This window comes from Oppia nitens, unplaced genomic scaffold (genome assembly GCF_028296485.1).
Source record: "Oppia nitens isolate AA-2021 unplaced genomic scaffold, nextdenovo-longstitch-racon4-pilon3 scaffold3_pilon_pilon_pilon, whole genome shotgun sequence".
Classification (NCBI taxonomy): Eukaryota; Metazoa; Arthropoda; class Arachnida; order Sarcoptiformes; family Oppiidae; genus Oppia; species Oppia nitens.
In genome coordinates this window covers 1643491-1666823 of record NW_026533221.1, presented here as the reverse complement: position 1 = coordinate 1666823, position 23333 = coordinate 1643491, and the positions used below count along the sequence as shown (strand labels likewise).

General features: G+C 34.1%; 4 protein-coding genes across 5 annotated transcripts; 1 reads left to right on the top strand and 3 right to left on the bottom strand.

The window, feature by feature from the left end:
- Positions 1-583: 583 nt before the first annotated feature.
- On the bottom strand, positions 584-9101 carry LOC128958020 (kinesin-like protein unc-104). The gene is made up of 11 exons (XM_054303836.1): positions 9002-9101; positions 8391-8883; positions 8119-8261; positions 7971-8021; positions 7718-7779; positions 7309-7387; positions 5567-7103; positions 4674-4802; positions 3589-4494; positions 2537-3086; positions 584-1926 (listed from the first exon to the last, which is right to left on the bottom strand). The coding sequence occupies exons 1-11, from the start codon at positions 9099-9101 to the stop codon at positions 595-597; spliced, it is 5382 nt and encodes a 1793-aa protein (XP_054159811.1). The 3' UTR covers positions 584-594.
- Positions 9102-11330: 2229 nt separating this feature from the next.
- Positions 11331-14583, bottom strand: LOC128957997 (phenylalanine--tRNA ligase beta subunit-like). 2 transcript variants are annotated; one of them, XM_054303810.1, is made up of 14 exons: positions 14337-14583; positions 14172-14227; positions 13973-14070; positions 13810-13866; positions 13664-13736; positions 13448-13563; positions 13238-13388; positions 13033-13141; positions 12798-12930; positions 12588-12701; positions 12216-12501; positions 11923-12133; positions 11659-11820; positions 11331-11574 (listed from the first exon to the last, which is right to left on the bottom strand). In XM_054303810.1, the coding sequence occupies exons 1-14, from the start codon at positions 14392-14394 to the stop codon at positions 11411-11413; spliced, it is 1788 nt and encodes a 595-aa protein (XP_054159785.1). In that variant the 5' UTR covers positions 14395-14583; the 3' UTR covers positions 11331-11410. The 2 variants fall into 2 exon arrangements, with proteins under 2 accessions (XP_054159785.1, XP_054159787.1); XM_054303812.1 differs by having other exon boundaries at positions 13448-13554.
- A 246-nt stretch (positions 14584-14829) lies between these two features.
- On the top strand, positions 14830-15426 carry LOC128958019 (MICOS complex subunit Mic10-like). Its single transcript, XM_054303834.1, has 2 exons — positions 14830-15062; positions 15175-15426. The coding sequence occupies exons 1-2, from the start codon at positions 14966-14968 to the stop codon at positions 15315-15317; spliced, it is 240 nt and encodes a 79-aa protein (XP_054159809.1). The 5' UTR covers positions 14830-14965; the 3' UTR covers positions 15318-15426.
- A 987-nt stretch (positions 15427-16413) lies between these two features.
- On the bottom strand, positions 16414-21495 carry LOC128957990 (rho guanine nucleotide exchange factor 10-like protein). The gene is made up of 2 exons (XM_054303803.1): positions 18740-21495; positions 16414-18639 (listed from the first exon to the last, which is right to left on the bottom strand). The coding sequence occupies exons 1-2, from the start codon at positions 21222-21224 to the stop codon at positions 16445-16447; spliced, it is 4680 nt and encodes a 1559-aa protein (XP_054159778.1). The 5' UTR covers positions 21225-21495; the 3' UTR covers positions 16414-16444.
- Between the last annotated feature and the right edge of the window lie 1838 nt (positions 21496-23333).

The following is a 23333-nucleotide window of genomic DNA, read 5'->3' as shown; positions in this document are numbered from 1 at the left end:
TAAAACTAAAAAAAACTTTATATCTACTAATATATCTTTATTTGAATTAATCTAATAATAATTTAATCCATTATAATAGAGATTTTCAATAAAATTGAAATAATATTTCAATATTTTATTAATTTTAAAAAAATGTCTATTAATAAATCGCTAAATTAAATCAATAAATAATAAAATTAAAACACTGTGTTTAGACAATTAACGTATTTATTTTATTTATTTATTTAAATTAATATAATTATAATAAGTTAATAATCATATATTAATATAATAGAGATTTTCAATTTTGTTTGTTTTTTGATAGTTATTTAGCACTGATTATTAGCAACAGAATTAAAATTATTAATTGTTATAAATATGATATTTAATGATAAAAAATATATATAATGTATATTTATATAGCAATTAAAATGTATTTTCATTTTTTATGTTATTGTTGTTATCAATCAATCAATAAAAATAATTTAATCTCATATTTATTATTTGTTTGTTAATTATTGAAAATTTATTTTAAAAAATTTATTGTCATTTAATATATCATTTAATATATTATTTTTTTATTTCATTGATTAGACAGAGACATCCCATAAGAGATCAAATGGAGCACTGATTGGTATCATTATCTCCGATAACTAATCCCTGATGACTATCATCACAACAATTATTGGTCACAACAACATCGCCGCGATTGGTCCGCGAAGTCTTCGACTTGATCTGACCGGCGAGTAATGGATTGATAGCGTAGAGCCATTCGTGTACTTCTTTGTCCGTCGAGGTTTGCATCAGAAAACCGCTATATTTGGTAACAATGGAGAAAACATTGGCCACTTTTAGCATCTGTTTTTGATCGTCGGAGCACTCGATCAGTGCGGCCGACAGATTGATAACACATCGTTCAATGGGATCTCTTTCGTGATCATAGATGAACAGATAGGGCCGCTTAACTGATACCCATTTTTTTATCCAACAACCCGTCCGATCTTCCAGACAATTCAGATAACCTTTCTTCGAGATGATAGGACTCACACGGATTTCTTCGATTTCTGCCACAAACGACGGCTTGATATCGGTTCCCAGCATTTGGTCACTACTACTACTACTACTGTTTGGCTGCTGTTGTTGTTGCGGTGGCAACTGGTTTGCTGTTTGGTGATCGATAGCCGACTTTTTCAGCCAATTGGCAGCATTGATGGACTTATCGGGTGACAGTACATCGGGACTTAGCGACGAGGCCAGCGATACATCATCGGTGGTCGGCGTTGGCAACGAATTCTTCTTGATGGCGGTCAGCTGTGGCGCCGGTTTCATTGGTATATGCGTTTGGATGAGTTGAACACATTTGGCGCACAGTTCCCGTTCCCTGTCGGTCATATCCCATGGATCGTAGACACTGCTATCGCCGGCSGCACCAAACTGACTGGCGGCCGTCGGATTGGTGGGTGAGGCCAGTATTAAACTCAGACGCGAACTGCTTGTCTTCATTGCCGACGTAAACTGTATGTCCTCATAGCTGCCGCTGTCCTTATTCTTCAGGCAATCTTTGACCAGCAGTTTGTGTCTGACTTTTTCCACTTCTTCAATACGTTTCATTTTTTCCAGTTCCCATTGATGGTCAAAGATTAGGGAATCGCCTCTCGGTTGCCAACCTTTCAGATTTTCTTCGCCCCTGACATAGGCACCCGAAGTGTCCAATACTCGCCGCTGCCGTCGCTGAACACCCGGACTGCCCGAATCGACCGCTCGCTTGAAGATCAGCTCATAGACGGTACTAATGTGATTGGAGTTGGCGTCTCTGTAGGCGCCGCTCAATATATTCTTCAGGACTTTTGTATTGGGCGTCAGCCTCGGTATGGTTCGCGAGTCGCGGCCAAACAGTATCAGACAAAAGTCTTTGGTTATGATTGCCGGTTGCGTACAGTTTTCAAGCTTTCAATTTGGATAATAAAGGCAACAAAAAATACAAAATTAAATAAATTATTAATAAAATGTTGCGGTAATTATAATGTTGTTTTTTAATTATTTTTTTGTATTTTAATTAAGTTTTTTTAGTGTTAAAATCATTATTATTATTAGGGTAGATAAGCTAGTTAATTTTTTAAATGATTTTTTTGTTGTTTAATAAATAATAAATTTAAACATAATACTGTATTTAATTAAGTGTTACAATTTTAATGTATTTTTTATAACTGATCTAATCTAAAATTAATTTTTATAATTTAACTAAATTACAAATTTATATTATATCTAAAGTATGCAACTATTTTTTTATTAATTAATTAAAATTCTAATTAATTTATACCTGTATTCCTAGTACTAACACAGTATATACTGTATACGATTCAAATATATATAATAATTAATATTAAACTGGGTCATTTTTAATTAACATTAATTTAATTTAATTATCTAGAATTTTTTATTTATTTATTTAAATTAATGAGACAATAATTATATATATATATATATATTTATATATAGGTATATACAATATAGTACAGTATATGTAAAATTATATATAAATAAAAATAGGATTTACCTCTAGATATGATGAAACAGTTAGATATATGCGTTCCCCATACGGGGTAACCCTATTCAATAGCAATGAATTATGTAATGATGTATCCCATGCGGCCTCAAACCGATAGACACATCGATTGTTCAATTTTTCCAGATATTCGCCGCCAAACAAACCCAACGATATGATGGACGGGTCGTCGTCGTCATCGGTATTATCGGGACAATCGGGTTGCGTACGAATTCGGCCGATAACCACTTCGCGTATGTCTTTGAAACCGACTTCCTGGTCGGGTTCGTAGACAATGGTTACCCGAAGTCGACGTTGGATACCCTGATGCAGCAGAAAGGTTCCCCTGCATGGGGTGTCGTCGTGATGGTCGACCACTACGGGGATGTAGTCACCAGAGGAACCGAGTTCACAGATTTCCATCCAAATGAGTAGGTCGTACTTGGAGTAGACCAGTGCAGTACTGGGCGACGGTGACAGACAGGAAAACTTTTGGGATCTGATTGGCAACGATATGGGAACCGATTGGGGAAACATATGGCGCGGCGGTGGACGCGATACTCTATTATCGGATCGGATGATAAATATTATGTTAATTATTAATTATACATATATTTTATATTCTGTGTAATTATATATAGTTTATATATTTTGACTAAAAGTATAGTTACTTTGAATGTATTCATGATTTATTAATTTTTTTTGTTACTAAACTAATCTATCGGTAATTAATAATATTTTTTTTGTAAGTTATACATGAGTTTAACAATAAAAATATGTTAATTAATTTCACTATTATAAATAATTTATAGATTATTTTTTAATAGTTTTTTAGTAACTTTATCTTATTTATTAATATACTGTAATATACTAACTATATTATAGTTAAAGTTTAAGTTAAAGTTTATATGTTATAGTTGCTAATATGGGAGGACAAAAATATTTCCCATTTCAAACAATTGCATAATTACAGTACTAGACTAACAGTTATAATAATATTTTATGTGAGAGGAGGTTCCCTACCCCTTACCCTCCCAGCCCAACAACAACAACAAAATACTTACATATTTTGTTGGACAACAATCAGATCGCGATCATCTTTGGCCTCCTTGTGCAGCGGATGTTGTTGATAGTGACCAAACAGCTCGAAGACCAGTGGGTGTGTACGCAAATAGTTGACAAACGATTGGGTAACCGCGACGGTAATATTCTGGACCCTATAGAAACCGGGTGCCGGACCTTTACCCGTATTTTTGATGGGTTCAGTGCTAAATGCTTCGTCGTGTCGATGAAGAAAATTAAACTGACAAAAGATATCCCCGTAATCTTTACTGATGTCCGATATCTGTAGTATTGTTACCCGAAATGTAAACTCTTTACCACCACCGCCGCCACCAACGATCGGCAACAAGTGTTGGCCAATCAGTTGCTGATTTGAATCGTATTCGACATTAAGTTCATAGTTGTTGTTCTGTTGGTCATCGGTGGTCAGTCCATCGGTTATCTGGTTGGCTGCCATCGATGTCGACGACGACGAGGATGTAAACAACGAATTGGCTGCTTCTTGTAATCTGTATTTTCTGTCAATCTTTATCAGGGCTTCATCCGTGTCGTCGAAGTTGATTCGCGCCGATTGTCTTATTGCACAAGAATTTTCACCGCCGCCGCCGCCGCCGCTCATCATCACTTGTTCTTCTTCATCGGCCGTTACCGACTGGATGGCCACTCGGAGGTAGCCTTTGATATCACCTTTTTCGTTGACAATGGGAACCTTTTGGATGACACCGATCGGATATAATAGATTGGATAGATAAACATAGGTTCGGCCAATCAAACGAAACCATGGAAACCGGTCGTAAAACGGGTCACCGCCTGAAGTGGACTCCATAAGCGAGCATTCGGTCGGCGATTGCGGCGAAATGTTTGTCTCATCGTTTCTATACATTTCGCGCATCGCTTCCAAGCGTTGCCTAAAAAAAATAAATAAATACAAAAAAAAATTGTTGTTTAATATACAGGAAAACTAATTATCACTTTGAATGTTAGAAATCATTATTTTTAAAAAACAATGGATCAAATTAATGGTGATATTTATCTTAATTATCTTATTTTTATAAAAATCCTAATAAATATTTATTTTTTTAGAGACCTGTCTTCACTAAACACAGGACTTCTGAGTTTTTCGGCCGCAATTGTCAGACAATTTAGCAAATAGTCGCTATTTGTCGGCTCAACAGAATAGTTGTAATAAATTTGTCGCATAAGCTCCAGACGGTGTCTGTCGAGATGGTAGAGAAGAGGGGAGAGAGGGAATGGATAAGACATTTACACAGTTTTTTTTGTGGTGGTGTTTGTTTGTGTGTCCATTAAAAAATCAATAGTAATTTTATAATTACAAGACAAAAAGCAAAACGAAATAATAATAATAATATTAAATAATAATTGCAGACAAAGAATATTCTTTAAAAAAACGGAATAATCTTTTGAATTAATAAGCAATTCATTAAATTCAAAATGATTTTTGCCAACTGTTGGATGTATTAAATACATTGTAATTTATAACTCAAAGATTTTTCATTGTTTTTTTGTCATTGTTTATCACTTAAATAAGCAGATTATATATAATATTAAATAAGATTAGCTTCTGGATAGGCTTCTGGAGCTTATGCCTGTATTAAATACACACACATACCGGTACACACTGTGAGCACAGGGATTACACATAACTTAATACTGTACTTATTATTTATATATATAATTTACAAGTAATATAAGTCTTAAGTAGCTTTTAGAGGAGCAAAAAAAAATTTTAAATAATTAAATAAATAATAATTTTTTTCTAATAATATAATTCTAGTAAAAATAAATATCAACAAAAAAAATCTTCTTTGTCTACAATTTACTAAATCGTTAAAATAATAATAACAAAAAAAATTAATAAAATAAAATTAATATTAAAAATAAAATGCAAACTAATATACAGTTCAAACAACAAAAAAAACAACAATAAAAAATGCCGAAAATTAGTGGACACACACTGACCTCAGTTTGTTGAGCGACCAGTAATGTGTGGCGCCGTTCTTCAAGTCGGTAACCTCGACGGCAACCACTGTCCGCGGAAATGGCCGTTCGTCGGCTGGCAGTTGGTCGTCGACGTCGACTACGCTCAAGTGAACCTCTTGGAAATTGTTGACCATTTCCGGCGGTAGCGGCGAATACATGGTATCCGTTAGCAAAACAAACTGAAACTGTACTCTCTTTTTCAGTTCAACCGATATGGCGTTGGCTTCCTTGAGAAAGATGGCGTTACCCCATAGGTCATCGCGAAGACTAGTAAACTGATGGTATTTCCACTTTTTGGCCGCTCTTCGAGCAATTTCAATGTCCCGATCCGTCCAGACATAGTCGTCACCGCCACCAACACCGCCGCCGTCATCGTCGACACCAAAGACATCGTCATCGGCCAGCAGTTTGTCATTGTTTGTGGTCATCGACGACACTGTCGACGCGTACATCGACGACATTGTCATCGACTGTTCGTTAACTTGTTTTTGCAAACGTTCAATGGTTTGTTCGTAAGTTTTTCGTTGTTCTTCGAACAGCTGATCCGCTTCTTCCTTCTCTTTGCGATACTGTTCCTCCATTACTATCAGTTTTTGTTCCATTTCTTGTTTCAGATCGATTCCCTGTTTTTCCAACAGTTCCATCTGAGCATAGGTCCAGTCGACTGCTTGCAAGGGTCCGGGTGGCGGTTGTTCCGTACAGGGAGATCGGCTACGGTCACGATTTTCGCGGGCCTGAGTCGGATGCTGGAAACGGAACACATGATATTTGCCAAGTATTACTCGGGAACCGGTTCTGATTTCGATGGGCCGATCAACTTGTTTGCCATTAACAAAGCACAGGGACTGTTTGCACGGAATCAATGTTATCCGACTGTTCCGGTTCTCGAAGATACAGTGTTCGTCCATTACGAACGTTCCGTTCAGTTTGATATCCTGAGGAATGTCGGCATTTGATTGGCCAACTCGAGTGAATCCATCTTTGATGTAATAGATGAGACACTCGGACATCAGCGGATCTTCGTTCAAGTTGACCAAATGTGGTGTTTCGCGGGGCGAGAAAACACCGACAGCGTCGCCATCCTCACGGGTGGCCACTCCCATCTCGGCCAGTGCTGCCTCCCGTTGAATGCGTATGACTTCCGTTTTCTTTAGTTTTTGTTCCCACGTTTCGTTCAACTCGAGCATCAGTTTCTCGCTTTCCTGTAGCTGTTCGATGGCATTCTCGCTGACAATGGATACGGAACCGCTTCGCCGCTTGACATCGGCTGCCGTCTGAACCGAAATCGACGAACCATTTTCCTCCAGATCTATACCTTCGCTACGCAACAGCGATCGGAGTCTTGAAATTTCATCCTTAAGTTCGCGTATGATCTTTGCGTTGGCGTCTTCGTTGATGATGGCTTTGCAGACAATTTGTTTGGCTCTGTCAGCGTATCGGAGAGTACTCAGTGTTTCTTCAAAATTAATGTCCGCCGGACTCAGTGCCGCAATCATTGCTGTCTTAGAGTTTCCGCCTAATAATATAATGTAAAGTATCGGTAGATAAGTATCGGTAGATAAGTATCGGTAGATAAGTATGGTTTCGGGGGGTGGGGTGGGTGGGTATTGCGGGGGGAGGAGGAGTTTTTGTTAAGCAAATTTTGAATGATTAATAAAATTGATTGTTTTATTTTTTTATAGTGTATTATATTTTTTTTAAAACAAAAATTAGTTAAAAACCTAAATTTTCCCGTAAAAGCCAAGTTAGGGCTGAGTCACGATAGGGTATAAAATCGGCTTTCTTTCGCTTTTTCATTGCCTTCAATAACAAACAACCAAAAAAAAAATTTAAAATTAAATCGATATCAAAATAAATATATAATTTATATATGTTTTCTTCAAATTTATATATTAAATGATTTACTTACCGACTGATAATCACAAAACGTATTATATATATAATGTAATGCATAATAACAAAGAAAAACAAATATTTATATAATATTTATATATACATTAATATATTATTATTTTGGCGATAACTTATTGAATAAATTTTATATACTGTATATTAATATAAACATAATATACTGTATATTCAATAAGTTATCGCCAAAATAATAATAAATAATTCAAAAAAAAACTTTACTATTTCAGCCAAAGCTGATATCACTTTTCCCAATGTTGTCAACGATTTGTTAATATTTGCTCCTTTTTTTAGCAAAAAAAAGTCAAACAAAAAAACATATTATATATCAGATATATATAGTATTAAATAAATATTATGGCAATAAAATTAAACAATATATATACAGTATAAAAGTTTAATATAACATAAAAACAACAACAATAATAATAAATAAATAAATAAAAATCATTATACTGTATATAATTAGTCTAACCTTCCTTAAGCCTCGTTCCCTGAGCACCCGTAGCATCAGCTCGTTCTGAGCCTTTAATAATAATAAACAAAAATAATAATCATTAGACTATATATATCAAAATAGCAATTGATTAGCCCATCTCATTATCCCACCCCCTCCCACATACCAGCCAAGTCAACCAACGATATTTTGCTGACCTTCTCGCTGGTCAACCCAGTCATCTGGTCTTCCCTTAGCTGAGTAAATATTATGGTAAAGACGGCGTGCGATCGACTACTGGTCTCATTCATGTTAGTCGAGGCGACAGTCCTTTTAGAAAGACAAAAAAAAATTAGGAAAGAGTTAAGAGATTACCGACAAAACAATATATATATATATTATCATCAAATTTTGGATCAATTGAATCCAATTCATATGTCCTCTCATCTCATCTCATACCTGGCTTTGTTTCCTTCGTCCATAATATCACGGATATCTTCGTAAGCAGTGACCGCCAACTTTGACAAATCCTCGACATAGGGTCCGAGTACCGGATGCTCTCTGACCCGTAGCGCACCCTTATTCTTCGGATTCAACAAATCCCTGACCCGTTCGCAATAGATTTCCATATACGACACCTCAACCGAATACATCACTTGGTCGTTGTCGTCGCACTGGATCCGATTGAACAGATCTTTGCATATATGCGGTATAATACCTTCGTCGCCATCTTGTTTGCCCATCATTGTATAGCTTTTACCGGCACCGGTCTGACCGTAGGCAAAGATACAGACATTATAGCCTTCGAAGGCATGGGCCAACATCTCTTCGCCGATATCCCTGTAGACAGTGGTCTGGTCGGCAAAATTGGGATCCGACGGGTCGCACGACCAGTAAGAATAGTCGAAGGTAAACGTCTTGTACGAGTCGGCAATCTTTGGATTGGATATCGCTATTTGTTTTGATTGATTAATAAATTATAAATTAAATTATAATTAGCAATATATCAATATATATAATAATAATAAATATATTTATTAAAAAACAAACAATATTTTTAATTAACATACTTGTTGTCTGACCGGACATCGAGATAATGTTTTTACAATTATAACTGTATTCCCGGTTATTGAATGGCCGGACACGGACTGCCACTTTTACCGACGACATCCTCGGTGTTATATTATGTATTTATATATATATATTTCAGAAGTTAAATAATTGCTTATTGAATCCAATAATAATTTTAATAATTTACTAATATTTTTATTATTTTGTAGAAATTGCTAATATCCTATGGTATATATCACTTATATCTTATATGATTTTTTTCAAAAATTTCTGTAAAATTAAATAGAAATAAGAAACAAACAAAAAAAAACATTAGAAATTATTAATACAATTAGTTTTATATATATATATAAATTAATATATAATTAATATATATAGTCAAATATATATATATTTGATAGCAAATAGAGATAGAGAGTGTGACTATCTATATATGTAGACTAAGTAAATGATATATTTTTAAATGTCAGTGAATTTTAAACATAAATTTTAATTATATCTAATGAAAAATAAGTTATTATTTTTAGTTTTTATTTTATAAATTGAAAAATAACGGCAAAATGTTTTCACTGCAAGACTCCATATTTAGAGGATAGACATAAATAGCATAACATATTGTATTGTATTGTATGCTAACTGTACTCTACTAACTACTAAATGGTTAACAATTTTGTGTGAATGTATGGATTAAATGGATAGTAATAATAAAAATAAAGCAATAATAAAAAACATATATACATATAACAAAATATATATAATAAAATAACAATTAATGATTGTTCAAATAAAACATAATAATACTAATAGTCAATAGAGAGTGAAAGATAGAGAGGAATAGGCATTAAAATAAATATAACAAAACAAAAACAAAGAAAAATGTTTTTTTATACTCACATTATGACTAAAATATTTTTATATATATCAATACATACAGTATATATATATACAAATATAAATGGCTTCACAAAAATGAGAGAAACTAATGATTATAATCAAAAAAAATGATGAATATATATATATTTATTTAAAAAACAACAAATGGTTTGCTTTGATAATTAGCTAAATTATAACAACAGTTATCACATGAATGAATAATTATGAATATTAATAATAATAGGGAGAAAAACAATTAAAAACAATAATAAATGATTTTTAATGTATTTTTTGGTTACAAAATATGTTACACTCTTATTTGGTTTGATAGCGTATATATAGTTTGTCGGCCAATGAGAGAAAAACAATACAATACACACCATTGAAATAATAAAAATCGATAGCAAAGAGAGAGAGAGAGAGAGAGAGAGAGAGAGAGAGAGAGAGAGAGAGAGAGAGAGAGAGAGAGAGAGAGTAGAGAGTGTTAGATAGCATTCACATACAGTATATAGCAATATATAAGACTTCGCAGACAATATACTATATGTTTATTACCATATATTAAGTATTAGAGTACAGTATATACTGTATATATGGGAACACCATCAACACCATCAACACCAACAACACCAACAACACCTAACATAAAACAGTGTCTACCAGTTCTCTGATGACGTCTATGATCTGAAACATTGCGATCAATAATAACAAGAAAACAAACAAACAACTAATAAGATAATAATAAAAATTGTTGCACATTATGGGTACAGTATTAACTAAAATACAACAACAACAACAAAAAAGCCGGCATCACTACTATGGTGTAAATTACAATATCGGTGCTATTACTACTACTACTACAGTACTTTAGTATAGGAATATTACATATCTATTCAATTAACTTATAATAACTTACAGAAAAAATAATTAAATTATTATTAGCTTAAATAAACCAGATATCTAATAGAGTATACTATAGTTTAGCTATTATATTATTTTTATAAATTGTTTAAATACAGTATATATCAATACTATAAGTATAAAAAAAATATTTTTTTAATACTAAAGGATTATGATATGTATAATAAAAAATTTTAAAAAAATTTATTATTCATAAAATAGATAAAACTTTTTTTTTGGTGAATATTTAAATATTTAATATACAATGAGTTTATAACTTACCAGTACTTATACTTATACACATACGGTAAAGATATCTATAAATAAATATTATATAAATTTATGAAATAAAACTAAATCATACTAAAAAAAAAATTTGTATAAAATCAATACCAAAATTCATAACTTATAGCCACACAAAAAAAACAACAGCAAAAAATTATATACTAAATATAGTTTTAAAATAATAATCAATTAATAATAGTATGTTTTTTGTTGTTGTTGTAATTATTAATTTAGAAATCTATTTTCAATAATACAGTATAAATAATAATAATTAAATTTATTGGTCAATAATTATTTTTAAAAAATTAATAGTTATATAATTTTTTTTAATAAAAAAAACTTCTTATAAATTAATAATCCATTTTAATTAGACTTTCCAATGATAGCTCCAATGCAGAGCACGGCTGTACTAAATCAAAGTTAGTAATCACTTCCGGATGCAAAACACCCATTATTCCGACCACCTTATTGTTGACCACCACTTCGGCACAACGGCCGGATAGAAAACGGGAATCTATTTATCAATTTTCGGGATAAACAATAATATAACCGATAATTATTTCCGTAAAAAATTTCAAATACAAAATAAATTACAAACCATTAGCCGAACGGATAAAATATCCGTCGCCTGTCTTCAGTGGATTAAAACGAATCTCCAGTACGTGTAGTATTCGGTCCATTAGTCCGTGAATTACCTCAAAACCGGGCGTTTTGTTATAGTAAACGGCAGCCAAATAGCGTTCATTTCGGGCGCCGACCTCTGAAACAAAAAAATACCGTAAAGATAAATATTAATAAATTTTTAATCATATAACTATCCGACACTCCCCCCCCCTACCCCACGCCCATTAAAAATTCATACCTTGGTTATTATCTTTGAGTACTATATCGGAAACTTCGAATATTTTCAAAGGTAAGGCTACTTTTTTGTTAGAGTATAACGTTTTGAGCAGTCCGGGCAATAGGGAGGTTCGGGCCACTTGAAAGTCCAGTGTCTTTGGGTTGGCTATGTGGACGGCCTTTGCGAGAGCATCCTTTCGTCGCATTTTGTCGGCAATGTCATCGCGAGAACACTAAAACAATATTAAAAAAATTATAATCAGTTATATATATATATATATTACCAAAAAATTAGGTGTATTCACACAGACATACCAGCGAAAAGGTAAGAACTTCGGTATAACCGCATCGGGCGATCTCATTCCGGAGCTGATCGGACACCTTATTGGGAAAGTACTGGTGGCCGATGGTCTGGGCTTTCGGTATTGTAAACTCAATGTTATTGTAACCGTAGGCAATGCCCGCATCTTCGAGAATATCGCACGCATGGAGTATGTCCTGACGTATGGGCGGTATTCGTACTTTCAATCGCTGGTCATCAAGCAGTTCGGCGCCCAAACTCATACGGTTGAGTAAAACGGCAATCTGTTCCCGAGTTTGTCTTTAAAAAAACAAAACAAAAAAATTAGTTACCGATATTACTAATAAAATATAAATTATCATTAAATAAAAATAATAATAATATACTTTATGCCCAAATGGCTATTGACATAATCAACAGTAATAGTCTCCTCACGATAGTTCAAAACGGGATATACGGTACGGGATGTATCGGAATGGGTTACTTCAACACTTTCCACACTAGTTTTTTGTTGACAACAAATTAATGTTTTTTTAAAAAAAAAATTGTATTAAATTTTGAATAATAATTATTGTTTTAATTAAAAAAAAACTTACGTAAACTTTGGTTCACAATATTCACTAAACATTGAAACAAATGTATCCAAACATAGTTTAGCTTTATTTAGATCAGTTGCTGTCATCTCAATGAATATGTTTTCCGTATTCAATGTTATTTTACTATAATCACCTAATTATATATATACAGTATATACCGTAAAAAATAATTACCGATAAATTATAAAAATTAAGATAAAAAAACTAAAAAAAAAATTTCATCTATCAAACAAACCATTGATAATGGGAGGCATCGATAGTATGACATTGTTTTGGTCGTAAATTACTGGATATACGGGACTATCTCTAATAATATGCAGAAATGGTCGCAAATGGTCGTCCGTCTAATACAACAACAACAACAACAAAAATAATTAAATAAATAAATTACTGATAATTTCAAAGACAACTTCCATCCTATTCCTCAACAAACAAAATACCTGATATAAGTCCATCAGTTGTGTGGCCGTATACTCTTTGGTCTGTTTTAACGGTTTGAATTTGATATCATTGGGCACTCGGGCGTCATAATAGAAGGGACCCTTCAATTTGTCCAAATCATGGGCACCGATAGCTACCAGAGTTCGTTTTCTGGTAATGATAATTATGATAATCATCGGTGTATTCAATTGAGCAAAAAAACAAAATACCTGCAAAGGTTTTGATGAAGTTTTTCTTGTAAATCAATAAAACTATCATAAATTTGTTGATTGAATTTTACTCCTCGAAGAATAGCTGCCACAGCAAAGGGTCTCACCTGCATTGTCTGAATCAATGACAACAAATCAATCAATCAAAAAGTCATTAGTCATCATCAGTGAGAAAGTGGTTTGGCATCACAAATATTTAAGAGATATGTGTCATACGTTTGGCAATACAATCAACTGTTGTAACTCTCCTTTCGATGGCCTAACCGATCGATACTCTGGTATTTCAGATCTGTTTTTTTCAAATCAAAGATATATTGTATATTGAATTGAATCAATTGATTGATTGAATTGGATTCACTCACTTTCCCAGAAATATGAGAAGCGCTCGGGTAAGACCTTCGACACAGAGCAGGTCATACCTAATCGGGTGGCGTGAAGACAAAAATATGTCAAAATATTTAGTATCAAAAAATTTCTTCAACGGTTAAAAAAAAGGTAATGTCTTTTATATGATAACTAACTAACCGATTGGCCGGTATCTCAATCCTGTAGATGACATCCTCTGAGGCGCCTTTTGCCCGATCGGTTCCCTGTTCTTTGGCTTTGATTTGCTTCTCCGATGTCTTCATAAATCATAATAACCATCAAAAAATAAAAAATAAAATCAATTATAATTTGATAACAACAAACACAACAACCACTTCATCCACTTCTAATGACTTACCACTTCATCCAATTCGATGCCAAAATCAAAACAAAGATCATTGAACTCATCTTCAGCTGTGAATTAAAATTAAGGAAAAAATAGGACAACAGATGTCATAAAATGAATGATTAAAATGAAAAAAACTTAAGACAAAAGACAGCGACGACGACAACAACAACTTACTGAAGACTTGTCCCAATCGTTGAAACAATAGATCCCTATTGATGTTGATTGTGGGCATTGTATTTCAATGATTAGATATTTATCTTAAGACTATCACTTTATAGCTGATCCACTGATATAACAACAAAAATCTTGTGGTAAACTAACTGATCGATTGCATCACATTTACCATTGAAATCAATAGTGAATATGAATTCAAAATAATAAAATACAAAACGTGTCGTCAATACAACACATACTTTAATACTGTATTAATAATAACATAACGATATATTTGGTACACAAATAACGTTACACTTATTATATGTGTTGGGGTTGTAATACTTTTTTTTGTTTTACAGTGTTTTTACTATATATTAAATATAAATATAATGATAGTTATTAAAATTTTTTTATATATATATAACTGTACTGTTATTTGTGAATAAAGAAAAAAATTTTGTTTGCTATTTCAATATTATTATTATTATTATTATTAATTGTACTGTAATTTCAATGCAATAATAATAATAATAATAATAATTTTTAACAACAATCGGGTAATTGAATTGTCCAGTGATTTTGAACTATAGTTTTTTTTAATAATTCCCGAAATTTGTTTGTCCACACACACGGGATATCGGCAAGTCATGAGTGTCCACACAACTACAGCGGCGGTAATCAAGTCCGAGGACCAGTTGGGCCGGTGTTGGGATAAATTTGCGGCCAATTCGGCCCTCAAAATGGGTTAGTACAGTATGATATTACCCGTACCTACTGTGTTTCGGGACCTGCGCGAAAAATTACACACCAATTTCAATGTCCATATTTCTAACCGATTATCATATATGATATATAGGCACTGGTCTGGCGGTCGGCACTGTATTTTCGGTGCTAATATTTAGGCGACGCGTTTGGCCAATGGTTTTCGGTTTGGGTACCGGTTTCGGGTTTGCCGTCAATCAATTGCAAACGGATTTGAATCAATGGTCAAACAAATAATGTTTTATTTTTTTTTAAATAGTAATATCATATATAAGTAGTAGTAGTAGTAGTAGTAATCAATCAATTGTTTAATTATTATTAATAATAATAATTTATTATTTTTTTGGTGTGAAATTTGATTTTTATTTCGAAATTAATTAATTAATTTTTATAGAAAAAGTTATGACATTATTATTATTATTAGAATTATATTTATATATATACTGTATATTTAATTAATTAAATAATTATATCATTTTAAGTAATAATAGTTATTATTATTATTAAAATTTAAATTAAAGCTATCCGTTATATACAATAATAATAATAATATTAATCATCTATTGCTTAGCAATTTGTTTTTTTTGTGTTTTTTGTTTGTAATTTTTAAATTATAATAATTATATAATACTAATAATAATTCAAAAAATTGTAAAGTTTAAAAAACTTGTTATAAATATATATATGCAAAAAAAATCCGATATAAAATCTTTCAAAATATTACTAATAATAATAATAATAATAATTTTAAAACATTATTCGCAAGTTGGGGGGGGGTATAGGTCTCCAAAAAAATATATATTATATATTAAGGTTTGGATCACAATTACAGCTAATAATAATAATAATTACAGAGTTTTTATCAAAAAAAAAAAACTAACAAACAAACAAACAAAAATAAAATTATAAAAAAATTAAAATATTAAGAAAATCAATCAATTAATCAAATAAAATGCAATTAAATGCATAGGTTTTTTGTGTGTATATGTTTGTGTATATATATATCATATTTGTTTGTGTGATATGTGTGTAAAAACTAAAATTAATTAATTAATGAAAATTAAAAAAAAATATATGTATATATATATTTTGTATAATTATATATTAATGAAAATAAGACAATGATTTTTTTGTATGTATGTATGTGTCAAATGAAATGATTGTTGTTTTAAAAAAATGCTATTATTTTTTTTAATATACTGTATATATATATATTGTCTGTCTGTGAGAAAAACACTTTGTAAATGGTTTTTACTGCATGTTTATCGGCTAATTAATTAATTAATATTTTTTAAATTAATTATTTTGTTTTCAATATATAATTACGGTATTAATTAAGTTTTTTTATATATATAAATTTTTAATTATAATTTATACTCCCATACAATACAATGGGCGTGTAGTGATGAATAAGGGGTATCGCTTAGTGTTCCCCTTTTGTAGCCGTTTCCTCCCGTCAACAGTAGTGCCGTTTTGCTATTGCCGGCGCCGCCGCCCGTGACGGTTCCGACGCCGCTGACCATGTTCGGAGGCGTCGTATCATAGATTGGCATCATTTGGTCCCGTGCCGACCTCGGCGGCAGCAGCTGCTGCTGCTGTAGTTGCGGATGACCACCACCAACACCACCCGAACCGCACGGTACGGGCGATTTGGCGCAGTCGTATATATTGCTGGTGAGCCGGGCCGTCGATGCTGTCCTAGAGCTCAGATTGGATCCACCGCCGCCGCCGCTGCCGGTTTCGTATATGTGATTGCGTTTATTATTGTTAACATTGCCGCCGCCGCCGGCCTCGTCGGGTGTCAGCGACACCAGATTATTGGCATTATGGCTGTTCGGCTGATGGCCAGACAGCGGCCGCTGTTGTTGGCTACCGTCGTGATAGATGGCACCGCTCGATGCACTCTCGGATGTCGAATCATCCGATATGTTCATATTAGACAAATCCCACGCCATTTTCGTAGTGGTTATGTTGTGCGACGGCCGACGCATACCGACATAGTCGCCAACATTGAGCAGATCCGAGTACAGGCCATAAATGGATTCGACATCTTCATTTTTCGTATCCACTGTATCCCTGTTTGACTTATTCGACTGATTGCTGGCCGATTGGGGCGAATTTGGACACTCGGCTCCCGTACTCAGACTCAACAATATGGTTACCGGACCGATATGTCGATGTAGGGCAACATTCAGACAGCCGGATACAAGCGGTACTCCTTGCAAACGGGGCAGAGTCAAGGTCACTATCACGCCGACATTGGTTCCCACCCATAGTAGGCCACGAGTGGCCAACATTGCCGTTACGGTAATAATAACATCGGATCCTTCGTTCAATATTCGTTTGACATTTGAGGCAACATTCAGATCTTGTAAATGTTTAAACGTTTCCGTATGGAACAACTTGATGATGGATGAATCAACCAGACTGACCCACAGACCAATACCGCAATGGGCTAACAGATTAGGTCGCATCTGATCGTCAATACTCAGACAAACATCTTCATCGTCGTCGTCGGCAATTTGTAGCGAATAGCTTCGGGTAACTTCTACGCCGCTGATGATCCAGATCTTGTCGCCCGAACAGGCAAACACATCGTCGTTGATCGGCAACAAACAGGTAACCGGACACTGGGTTAACGTCAATATAATCGGTTCCTCATAGTGTGTAGCATTGAACAGTGCCACCAAACCGTTGATCAGACCGACATAAACATACTGGCCATAATGTTTGATACAGGTCACCTCGCAGGCCACGTCCAAAGCGGCAAACTGTTGCCATTCGGCCGGCGAGTTGGCATCGATGACAATGATACGGCCCTGGCGTAGGCCGATCCATACCGAATAGGAACCGACCGATTCGATACAGGTTACGTGCGAATCACATAATTCATAGGAATGGATAAGACTGATATCGGCACCGTTGGTGGACAGGGCGCCCAATTGGGAGCCGCTTTCGTTGACGTTGCAGATCCAGAGAACACCGGTATCCATGTCGAGTGCTAGACCGTCGGCACCGACACCTCCGACGCCGCCTCCGCCACGGAAATGTTTGTAATGAAGAGCACAGATCAGTTGCGAGCCGTCACTGGTAGCAAATATTGGCAATGATTTGACAAACAGTGGTACGCGATGCGGAACTATTGCATTGATATTGTTTGTCGATGAAGATATACTTTCGGTAACCACATCCCAGGCCGGATTGTTAGCCCTATCTAAGGCCAGTTTGGCCAGTCGTACATCAATAAGCCAATCGCGTTTGACTTCTGGATCCGACATCTGTATACAGATAATATCTTTGTAGTTCTTCGATCTGATTCTCAATTGTAGACAACTTTTATCAATAAGTGTTATTTGTGCATCTTTTCGGCGAATTTCTTCCCGAATTTCTGTACTAATCTGTTCGGTTAGTTCGATAGACAGCCCATTGTATTGGTAGCGCAAAGTCGATACCAAATTTGTTATACGGCTCATCAGTTCCAGATCGTGGATCAAATTATTTAAATCACAATACATTCTTTCGACAGAACAATGCTTTGGTGATGAAGCGGCAGAAGCATCTGTTTTGATTGATAGGGAAACAAGTGGTGTCATTAAAAAACTGATCCACAGAACTGTCTTTGAATATTAAAAAAATGCAAAAAACAAAACTAAACAAACCTTTCGTTCTCAGCAATGAGTTGGCGATGAGGTTATTGGTTGCTGGAGTTACGTCATCGATAACATCGACGTCTTGTAAAGAGACGGCAAACTTGAGTCGATTGGCCGGAACCGATACGCAGACCAACATATCGTTCAATAAGTATAGTTTTCGGCATTTGGTTTTCATAACCAGACCAGTACTGGCGTCCAAATCCAATTGATAGACATCGTCCTGACGCAGTAGGAACCGATGCGACGAATTGGTGGTCGAATTACTTAAATAGTCTTTAAGTAGTTGTTTGACAGCAAAATGTCGTTCGGCATCTCGTTTGCGTTCATTCAAGCGATCGGCCAGCGATTCCAGTTGTGTCAGTGCCAACTGCAACGACATCCGATCGGGATGTTCTCCGGGTGTATGTTTCAACAGATCGCTCAACAATAGTATGAATTGGGGAAATCGTTGCACTGGTTTTACCATTAGACCGAAAAACGACAGCCGATCGGGACTAGAGAGCGATTTGTCGCGCAAAAACTGGGCAAACGAAGACTTAGACTTCGATGCTTTGCGTGCCGTTTCCATAGCATTAGTAAAATTGTTAATAAAATCCGAATAGATGTCCAAAACCATTGATTTCGAAAACGATGCAATGAAGACATCGCCGATACGTTCTTTGTCGTCCCATTCGCGGACACATTGACTCAACGCAATACCGAATATCGTATGGCATTGTAGTATTTGTTCCAATCGATGGAAAATCGTATTAATCTTGTTTTGGCTAAGAATGGTTGGATTTGATTCCTCCAACGGTTTCTTGTATTCGGCAATAATACGTTGCAATGAATTGATGTACGAATTTTCCGAATCGACAATCGAACCGATTATATATCTTCGTTTTAGCTGCTCCTGAGTCAGACCCTGTGGCGGAATTTCTGGCAAACAAATCGGTGGCCTTTGTTTCTTCGATATCTTAATATCAATATAAGGATTTTCGTCTTCACTGTTCATCGATGTCGGCGACGACTTCTTCCTGGTTGAGAACCATCGGGTAAAACTGGATGAACCCATCGATCGTTTGGCGCCACCTTTTTTCTTGTAGCTCTGCAAACTCAATGTGTCGGCGTATTGGGCCCGCAGTGACGATAAGGTCAAAAAATCAATCTCTTCGTAGATGTTATCTTCGGCCCGATTGTTTCGATGCGATTCTTCGTATAGCATATAAAACGGTTCTTTGTAGGTCGTCGTCCCCGCCGACGACTGTATGGTTCGGCCATAATCACCGCCGCCGACACCATTGTTGTTGTTATTGCCGTTAGAGTTCGGGGATATATTATTAAGCGACGACGAGCCGCCGTGATTGCTATTGTTGGCCGATAACGATAGACCAGCGTTGGCGTCATTCATGAGCATTGTCTCAAAATCTAGATTGAGATTCTCGAGTATTTGTTCCTGTCGTTGCTGAAGTCGACTGATTTCATTAGTAATCGAATCGTAGCTAAACATAATCGGTTCAGATTTTCGGCGACGTCTGGCCAAACTGGCCGTACCGGTCACAACATTCAACAGTTCATTGTCGGTAATGTTGGCGCTATTCATACCGGCCATAGTAGCCATCATTCCTCCTGTTGTCGTCGTTGTTGCTGACGTACAGTTGTTACTGTTGTTGTTGTTGTTGGCATTGTTTGAGTTATTGTTTGCTTTAGATTTTTTCTTCCTCAGCAACGGACTGACACCATTGGCGAACAGCGATAGCGATCGTTGATAAATGCCTTGTTTTTGGTGACTTTGTTTCTGAAATAGATTCGGCTTTTTGCTTGAAATTGGCTGCAAATTTCTGGGTAAACTCTCTGAACCGCCGTGTCTGGTATCGGCCTCTATGCCCAACAATGGATTGGCAAACGATGTTATCTGTTGCGATGCCGACAACATGTTGTTGTTGTTGTTGTAGCTGTTATTAGTTGAACCGTTGCTATTATTATTGGCAGCCAACAGATTGGCAATACCGTAGTGCGATTGAGAGCCACTCATGAGTAGACTGTGCGATGATATGTTGGCGCTACTGCTGGACGGTCTGGACAATGATTGTGAACATCGTGACGCTGAACGGCCACCACCAAGACTGTAGCCGTAGTCATCGGAGGCCGAAATAATTGATGTCTGATGATTGGCGGTCATTGTCAGCGAGTCTGCGATTGTCGACGAATGGCTTAACTGATTGTTGTTGTTGTTGTTTAAGTTGATGTTATGATTGACATTGTTTGCTGATGTAATGATATTGTTGTTGTTGTTGTTGCTATTATTGTTGATGGCATTGGCTATGATGGCACTGTTGGTACCGACGCTGCTGTTGCTGCTGCCGCCGCCAATCACCACACTCTGTTGGCCACCACTACCAGCGGCCACAATAGTTGTCGCTCCCGTTGTACTATCCTTCTTGACCAGTTCTCCATAATAATAGGGAGCCTTACTATTGGCACCACCGCCGCCACCCGATGAGGACATCATCCAAATATTGACGACCAATCCGTGGACGACAACAGTTACCACGCATTACATGTCTTTGACGGCACAGTCATATGAGTCGATACACTGATGATGATGTCCTTCACACAGATGATGATGATGTCCAACAACAATACGATTGGATTTTAATGCTATACTTCAGCACAGTATTTGACGGATCAGTTGCGGTGATTAGTATTTGTTTGTTTTGTTGTGTCTTTCATATGATGTGATCAATGAGTGAAATGTCAAACAGTTTTTTAATATTTTTTTTTTACACAACAAATACTATAATATAATATAAAGTATTTAATAATACAGTAATAGTAGTAATAATAATAATAATAATAAATGTATTGGAAATCACACATTAAAAATACAGTACATTATAAATATATATATATATATCTGGAATATACTGTATTTAAAACATTTGTAGTATTCGATAGTATCGCTCGCTATATAATACACTACAGTATTATTATTATTATTATTATTATTATTATTACATACAGTATACGCTCAATGCTTGCTCGCTCTATCGGTAATAAACATCATAATAATTATTTGGTGGAAATTACATGAGGGAGTGCTAGGGGAATGGTGGGGGGAATATTCCCTATGGGAGCTAATGTGTGGTAATAGCAGGAAATTTCCCCCAACATAATCAAATTGTTTACTCCAATAAAGAAAATTTCCTTGCTTACAAAAATAAAAATTTTAGCTTGCTTGTTTAAAATTTAAATTTTTATTTTTAATAAAATAAAATGTGTCCTAGGTTTATTTTGTGTGTGTGGTTAAGGGGAATATATTTTATTTATTTTTTTTTTAAGAAAAAGGAGTGAACTTATATATTAGAGACACTGTATATTATAAAGTTAAGTATAAGTCTATATACTGTAGTCTATGAATGAGTCTCTGAGTTACTGAGTGTTTAGTATAGACTTAAAGCTATAATATTGATTCAAATACAGTACAGTATATATATTTTCGGACACTTATATACACTACACTGTACACCACTGTATTAGTTGTTTAGGTTGTATTGTATTGTTTAGCCTATAAAATACAGTGTAGTGTTTAAGTTAAGTCAAGTATATTGAACCACAAGTTTGTAATAATTTTTTTTTTGGGCAGATTTTGATCATCACTTCCTTTTTGTAGGAGTTTTATATAATAATATATAGATATATTAGATGTATATATATATATTGTATATATAAGGATATATAATATACTAAGCGATGGTTATTATTATTACATGTAATAATAATTTATATTTTTTCTTCATTGAAGATCCCATTTATTTAATATAATAATAATAATAATATCATCTAACAGTATATTATAGTACCAATAATTTATTAGTACTTTATATTAATAGTATTATTAGTACTGTAAATGTAGAAAAACTTTTATTTATCCAATTTATCTATTTATTTATTAAATCAAATCAATTGCCTGTTTTTATATTTGCTATATACATGTATATACTAATATACTATAGTATTAGTATTACAGTATTATTATTACATTAGTATTATTGCATGTATTTTTTGTCCCCCTGTTTTTGTTGCCCTGTCCCCCACCACCACATAATACTGTTAATGATATTGACCCCCCACTAACTATGATGATATTGACCCCCACTATCTATGATGATATTGACCCCCCGATCCTATAAGCAATAATAAATTAACTAGATTATTTTTTTTCTCTCTATATATAGTAAACTTAATTTACCTATTTAAATATTTAGCATTATTATATACAGTATATATATATATATATATATAATATTAATAATGTTTATTTTATTATTATATTATTACTTAATGACTTTATTTGACTAAAAAAAATATAGTGATGAATCACTAATAAAATATTTATTTTAGTTATTTTTTTTGGTATTTATATAATTTTAAAAACAAAAATAAATACTACAAAATAAATAAATAATTTTGAAAATTAATTATATATATATTTACACAATAATTATTTACTTAGAAAAATTGTTAGGTCATAGTTATTATAATAATAATGATGTTAAATGATAAAAACAAATTTACATTAAATTATAATTTAATTCAATATAAATTTGTTTTAAAAATA

Bases quoted from the DNA above. Each gene is read 5' to 3' on its own strand.
- LOC128957997 (XM_054303810.1), bottom strand. From the start codon at position 14,394: ATGCCCACAATCAACATCAATAGGGATCTATTGTTTCAACGATTGGGA. The intron at 13,564-13,663 runs GTATGACACATA...TCATTGATTCAG, and splicing joins AGTTGATTGTATTGCCAAAC to ACAATGCAGGTGAGACCCTT. The intron at 13,142-13,237 runs GTATTTTGTTTG...TTGTTGTATTAG, and splicing joins AACTGATGGACTTATATCAG to ACGGACGACCATTTGCGACC.
- LOC128958019 (XM_054303834.1), top strand. From the start codon at position 14,966: ATGAGTGTCCACACAACTACAGCGGCGGTAATCAAGTCCGAGGACCAG. The intron at 15,063-15,174 runs GTTAGTACAGTA...TATGATATATAG, and splicing joins CAATTCGGCCCTCAAAATGG to GCACTGGTCTGGCGGTCGGC.
- LOC128957990 (XM_054303803.1), bottom strand. From the start codon at position 21,224: ATGATGTCCTCATCGGGTGGCGGCGGTGGTGCCAATAGTAAGGCTCCC. The intron at 18,640-18,739 runs GTTTGTTTAGTT...CAATCAAAACAG, and splicing joins CTCATTGCTGAGAACGAAAG to ATGCTTCTGCCGCTTCATCA.